This window comes from Gossypium hirsutum, chromosome D02, assembly GCF_007990345.1.
Source record: "Gossypium hirsutum isolate 1008001.06 chromosome D02, Gossypium_hirsutum_v2.1, whole genome shotgun sequence".
Taxonomy (NCBI): domain Eukaryota; kingdom Viridiplantae; phylum Streptophyta; class Magnoliopsida; order Malvales; family Malvaceae; genus Gossypium; species Gossypium hirsutum.
Window position 1 is genome coordinate 24851863 of NC_053438.1, and position 6874 is coordinate 24858736.

Here is a 6874-nt window from a genome sequence, read left to right on the forward strand (position 1 = left end):
TTTTACTCATAATTTAATCTTATTTTTTATTTTAATATCATACATCTTTCATGTGTTATTATGATTAATTAGTTCCAAACCATATATTTTATTGTTTATTATAATTATTTTTAAAAACACATCTGTAATATAATTTTGTGATTTCCATATGTGTGTGCAGTGGCGAAGCCAATGGGGGGCTGGAGGGGCCTGGTCTCCTAAAATAAATTTTTTTATTTAGGCCCTTTATAATTTAAAAAATTTTAAATTAATAATGGTAAAATTGTACTTTGGCCCCCCAAAATGATAAAAATTTAATTTAATCTTTCAAAAATTATTATAAAGATATAGACTATTAAAATGGTGAAATAATATACAGTTTAATTCCGCCCCAAAAAAAATTCTAGCTCTACCACTACGTGTGTGATAGGATTTCTAATATTAATAATGTTGTTGATTGAAATGATGTCACAAATTAACTCGACACTAACTTAGGATTGATGACAATATCATGGTAAATAATTGTATTTATTTAGTAATATTAATATGATGTATTCAAGTATTTAAATTTCATTTTATAATTTAATCTAAAATTTTAATATAGTAAATATTCCATGTTTTATTATTGATAATTAATTTAAATAATATATTTCAATATTTATTACGTGTTATTTTTAAAAAAATTAAAAATTAAAAATTAAAAAAATATTATTTCCACGCTTACATATTTAATAAAATTTTTAATTTTAATTTGGTGTGATCTAATATATTGTTATCAAAACCAGAGTATCCACCTCTGGGATCTAATATTCAGATATTCACTATGTAATTTGTAAATGGGGAATGAGAAGGGCTGGCAGTAGCGTAATAATAGAAAATGGAAGGGGGTATATTTTGAAAGGAAAGACGCAGGGCAAAAGAAAAAAGGTAAAAAATTTGGTTCGGTTGTATCGCCCGTAAGAGCAGTATTACGACTCAGCAGTCCGAGAGTGAGATATAAAAAGAAGCACATCACTTCCACTACAGACTACTCCCCATACCAAACACCCCGCCGCAGCAACCATCTACCATCCATCTTCTCATTCTACTCTTTACCTACCAAGATCAAGAAACCTTAACAATCAACAACTACCAACTAGATTTGGATTAAATCACCCAAAACCAATCAACCAACCAAGCAACCGAGAAGCAAAAAAAATGGACTCTGATTATGGCATTCCCAGAGAACTTTCTGATCTTCAGAAACTCCGATCTCAATACCAACCACGGCTTCCTCCTTGCCTCGAGGTCGCTCCCTTCTTTCTCTTAACTTTCTGCATCTGAATCTCATGTTTTCTTTTTCTTTTTAATTTGTAATCGTTCATCTCGAGATTTTCTCGTTTGCTTTTTTTTTAAAATTAAGTTTCTATTTTTGGCTTTTCTTAGATCTATTCAATTTAATCTCTGCTTTCACACGATTATTGCTATTGCTTAATGCTAATCACGATTCGTACATCTCTTCTGATTTTTATAATCTTTTGCTTCTGCATGTACGGTGTTTAGATTTGACCTGCTGTTACGCGGCTGTAGACTACACTAGACACTTGATTGCGCTCATTTTTCTTATTAACAATTCGTTTTCACGTTTCTTCAGGGAACTACTGTCAGGGTTGAGTTTGGTGATACCACTACATCTTTAGACCCGGCTGATGCTCATACCATAGCCCGAGCTTTTCCTCACACTTATGGCAAGCCCTTGGCTCACTTTCTCAGGGCAACTGCCAAAGTACCTGATGCTCAGATTATAACTGAGCATCCAACTATTAGGTGCTCGTTATATCACACTTCATGATATTTTTTCTCTACTTTTTTCTTTTGGTTCATTTTCATGGCAATAATTCTCCATCCTTTCACCTTTCTATGGAATTATTGGCATTGATTCATGGTCGTATGCTTCTGTATGTATGTATTTATGTATGCAAGTGTATTTTTATTTGTCTAATGACCAGATCTTCTCGAATAACAGGGTTGGACTCGTCTTTTGTGGGAGACAATCCCCTGCTGGCCATAACGTCGTATGGGGCCTCCACAAAGCTCTCAAAATCCACAACCCTAATAGCACTTTGCTCGGCTTTTTGGGTAAGCTGCACTCAGTTTAAATGGTGTTATACAGTCAATGCCACAATACACATACATGATACAATTATATGAGAGCACACACTTAAAACACACTAGATTTTGGCGCGCCCAAGATGTCGGTGAAAAACAAACTTTGATTGAAATAGTAAAATGAAAACTATAATGTGTTAAGTTCAAACCAATGTGTATTTTTTTTTATAAAGAAGATATAAAAAGATGAACTCGTTATACAGTCAATGCCACAATACACATACATGATACAATTATATGAGAGCACACACTTAAAATACACTAGATTTTGGCGCGCCCAAGATGTCGGTGAAAAACAAACTTTGATTGAAATAATAAAATGAAAACTATAATGTTTTAAGTTCAAATCAATGTGTAACTTTTTTTTTATAAAGAAGATATAAAAAGATGAACTCTCTCAAAATAATATAATTTATTTTGTAAAACAATGTTATTTTAGGCATTACCCAACAATCGAGTTGGTACTTGATTGACTACCAACCTAGTCAAGGGCTTAATATACAGTGTGGATACATAATTATATGGACTATGGTACATCCACAGTGAGAATTAAAAAATAAATTTTTTTTTTGAGAGAAAATCTGATTTTTAGAATTACATGAGAGATAATATATTAGTATTTAAAAAAAAAAGTAAAATACTTGTAAAACAACGTGGGTGAGAAACTGAAAATAGAAAAAATACAATTGGAAAAATAGGAAGAAAAATAAAATAGGAAAAAGTAGGAAGTTATATGTGAACTAAAAATGGGAAATTATATTAGTATATATATGTTTACTCTTGTAAATGTCCATAAATGAATGCGCACGCTCACTTGAACTTATGAGTATCTGTTCAAGTAAAATCATTCTATTTTATGTTGTGGTTGATTGTATATTGCACATCTTGTGATTTTCTTATATTTTCTGTTATTCCATTACAATACAATTTATGTTTTTGCTTGCCATTCTCTGCGTGACGGGTGATTCTTTTACTGCTCCTGCTAACAGGTGGTACTCAAGGTTTATTTGCCCAAAAAACACTAGAGATCACTGATGATATTCTTTCAACCTACAAAAATCAGGGTATTCTTTTCATGAGGCAATCTTGTGTAAAAAAGCTTTGATTTCATGTTGTTCTATAAAATCTAACATGCTTTGCTATGTTTTTTTGTGTGAGAAGGTGGTTATGATCTCTTAGGACGAACACAAGATCAAATTAGAACAACTGAGCAAGTTAAGGCTGCACTAGCTGCCTGCAATGATTTGAAGTTGGATGGCCTTGTAATTATTGGAGGTGAATTAATTTTTAAGGTTTTTAAGATGTTATTATAAGTTATTAGAAGTTGCGAAGTAAGAGTTTTGTTTTGCTTGTAGGTGTAACATCAAACACAGATGCTGCTCAACTTGCTGAAACATTTGCTGAAGCTAAATGTCCAACAATGGTAACTTCCATGATTAGATTCTCTATACCATAACAGCTATTTAGGTGCTTCTATCTCCATTTCAATTGGATATTTCTCAATGCGTCTCACGTTTTTAGGTGGTTGGTGTTCCTGTTACACTGAATGGAGACCTCAAGAATCAATTTGTTGAAACCAATGTTGGTTTTGATACTATATGCAAGGTCAATTCCCAACTCATCAGTAATGTCTGCACTGATGCTCTCTCTGCGGAGAAGGTGAGTTGTTTACATCATAAGATAGTATCTCCTTGGTGAATGGTCACATCATAAGATAGCTTTTTATTGTCTTACCCTAGCTGCTTTCCTTTTTTAGTACTATTATTTTATCCGTCTTATGGGAAGGAAGGCATCACATGTTGCCCTGGAATGCACCCTCCAATCTCATCCCAATATGGTCAGTTTTGGCTTGCTAGTTATATTTTTTAGTTACATATGGTACTGTAAATATCTATTTTTCTCTTTAACTTTTGATATATTTTAACAGGTAATTCTTGGTGAAGAAGTGGCTGCATCAAAGCTTACACTCTTTGACATAACAAAGCAAATTTGTGATGCAGTTCAAGCTAGGGCCGAGCAAGGTCAAATAATTCAAGTTCCTTTATTTCATGTTAGAAAGAGCTTAGTTGTCGTTGTGTTTTCCTGACCTTGTATGTATGGACCAGACAAGAACCATGGGGTCATCCTCCTGCCTGAAGGGCTTATAGAGAGCATTCCTGAAGTGTATGCGCTATTGAAGGTAACTAATGTGAAACAGTGACTCCTCTCTAATTCCCTTCACATCCCTCTTGCTCTCAAGGATAGAAGTTTCTTTCTATTTGAAGCTTTGGTATATGACATTAATCTGTGGTTATGTTGATGATTTTTACTTCAGGAAATTCACAGTTTGCTCAGGCAAAATGTATCTGCTGATAAAATTTCTTCCCAGTTATCACCTTGGGCATCTGCTTTGTTTGAATTTTTGCCACATTTCATAAGGAAACAGGTGCTGATTCTAATTTCCTAGAATTCTTAACGATTAGAAGATATTTGCGTATGGTGTACCAATTAATAAGCTTAATGTGTTATAATTCTTAACGATTAGAAGATATTTGCACATGGTGTACCAATTAATGAGCTTAATGAGTGTTATGTTAAATGTCTCAGCTTCTTCTCCAACCTGAGTCAGACGATTCTGCACAGCTATCACAGGTCACTAGCTTAAGATATAATTACTTTCTTATTAAGAACATAGTCCATCAAATCTTTCAAATAGCTGATATTTGTTCTGTTTTCTTCCAGATTGAGACGGAGAAACTACTGGCGCACCTTGTAGAGAATGAAATTAATAAGCGCCTGGTAGGCAACCTTTTGTTTTTCACCTACCTCTTTGATGCTTTCTTGTTGACATTGGAACAAGCTCTTCAAATCAATAAATGAGTTCTTTTACTTCTCTGTCAACATAACACTTCTCCTAGAGAATACTTTTCAGATAACAAGTTCTGCCTTTCAATATTTACCAGAATGTTGTGGGAGCATCCCATTCAATCATGTCTTCTTAAACTGTCTAGCCTTAGTGGGTTCCGAATTACAATTCTTTACTTGTTTCTCTGTTGTTGTGGGCAGAAAGCAGGCACTTACAAGGGGAAGAAATTTAATGCTATTTGCCACTTCTTTGGCTATCAAGCTCGTGGATCCTTACCATCAAAATTTGATTGTGACTATGCCTATGTAAGCTATCATTAAAGCATTGTTATGTCAAATTTGATTGTGACTATGCCTATGTAAGCTATATTGTTATGTCACCTTTGCCTTGTTTTATATTCTACCTTTTTCTTTCAAATTTCTTTTTCTCCCTTTCTTAATAATGATGCATTTTCACAGGTTCTTGGACATATCTGCTATCATATTCTTGCAGCTGGTCTAAATGGTTATATGGCAACTATAACCAACCTAAAGAATCCTGTGAACAAGTGGCGTTGTGGTGCTGCACCTCTTCCAGTTGAGTATTTTTTTTTGTTTAGTACAATCAATGATATGACAACAAAATAGGAGAACAATCTTCTCTATGAGATACTCCCCTCCCCTCCCCTCCTTCTCTTGCTTTCTTTTATGCTCCCTGCCATTTTCTTTCATAGCATATTTTCTGTGCAAGGCTTGACTTGGATTGCATTTGGTAAAACTTAGGCAATGATGACTGTGAAGCGCTGGTCTCAAAATCCCAATGCCGCGTCAATTGGAAAACCTGCTATACATCCAGCTACTGTAGATTTGAAAGGCAAAGCATACGAGTAAGTTTTATTGCTCAAGTTGTAAGTGAAGCATTGGAGATTCTAGATTTATTGGCACCCGTACTAATTTGTGTAAGGCTATAATTGCAGGATGCTGAGACAAAATGCAGCAAGGTTTTTGCTGGATGATATCTACAGAAATCCTGGACCCCTCCAGTTTGATGGTCCAGGTGCTGATGCTAAGGCTGTGACATTATGTGTTGAAGACCAGGATTACATGGGCCGCATCAAGAAACTGCAGGAATACCTTGACAAGGTGCGGGATTTTCTGTTGCCTTTGAGTTGTGAATAATTGTTCATTTGGTTTGGTTGCTGTTCAACTGCAATTGCTGTGTTTATAACTTTGTGATACAGTCCGTATGCGCATAATGTAATTTTCAGGTCCGTACCATTGTGAAGCCCGGGTGTTCTCAGGAAGTTCTGAAAGCTGCTTTAAGTGTAATGGCTTCTGTGACAGAGGTTCTGTCAGTGATGTCTTCATCGTCATCTGGCGGACAAGCCCTTTGAGAAGAAAGCAGTGATTGTAATGGTGCTCTCGTTTTCCTTAATGATCCTAAACTGTTTGTGAGAAACTGAATTTTGAGGTACCCCTGTTTTCATCCCGAAAGATATTTTATTGGTTTCTGAAAAGAGATAATATATTAATAACAAATGTTAAGTGTCTACGCATGTTAACAGTATTCAGCGGCAAAAAGTGGATTTTTAGCGGGCTGATGGAGTCTTAGTTTAATTCACACTCTTATTATAATAATGAAAAAGACGTATTCAAATGGATTTTAAGAGGTTTTTTAATCGGATGGTACGGTAAAATCGTATCACAGGTGTAGATGGAAAGAACGTTGTTTATGAATCGTTTGTATAACGTTCGTTTATGTTCGTTTATTAAGTTAAATAAACGAGTATGAACAAAATTTTTATGTTCGTTTAATGAACAAACACAAATTGAGGTGTATTCGGTTCGTTTATGTTCACGAACAAACTCGTTTATTGATTCGTTTATGACTTGTTTATTTATTAATGATATTTTCTTATAAAAA

At 34.4% G+C, this 6874-nt stretch overlaps 1 protein-coding gene across 2 annotated transcripts; it reads left to right on the forward strand.

The window, feature by feature from the left end:
* Positions 1-732: 732 nt before the first annotated feature.
* LOC107948223 (pyrophosphate--fructose 6-phosphate 1-phosphotransferase subunit alpha) lies at positions 733-6500 on the forward strand. Of its 2 annotated transcripts, none has more exons than XM_016882696.2 (18): positions 733-1266; positions 1613-1785; positions 1985-2097; positions 3117-3191; positions 3289-3402; positions 3483-3550; positions 3649-3786; positions 3884-3964; positions 4055-4148; positions 4233-4306; positions 4442-4552; positions 4714-4758; positions 4849-4905; positions 5173-5277; positions 5431-5547; positions 5734-5837; positions 5928-6093; positions 6219-6500. In XM_016882696.2, the coding sequence occupies exons 1-18, from the start codon at positions 1177-1179 to the stop codon at positions 6342-6344; spliced, it is 1851 nt and encodes a 616-aa protein (XP_016738185.1). In that variant the 5' UTR covers positions 733-1176; the 3' UTR covers positions 6345-6500. The 2 variants fall into 2 exon arrangements, with proteins under 2 accessions (XP_016738185.1, XP_016738186.1); XM_016882697.2 differs by having other exon boundaries at positions 785-1266; positions 6192-6500.
* The last annotated feature ends 374 nt before the right edge of the window (positions 6501-6874 follow it).

Bases quoted from the DNA above. Each gene is read 5' to 3' on its own strand.
- LOC107948223 (XM_016882696.2), top strand. From the start codon at position 1,177: ATGGACTCTGATTATGGCATTCCCAGAGAACTTTCTGATCTTCAGAAA. The intron at 4,759-4,848 runs GTCACTAGCTTA...GTTTTCTTCCAG, and splicing joins ATTCTGCACAGCTATCACAG to ATTGAGACGGAGAAACTACT. The intron at 6,094-6,218 runs GTGCGGGATTTT...TGTAATTTTCAG, and splicing joins TGCAGGAATACCTTGACAAG to GTCCGTACCATTGTGAAGCC.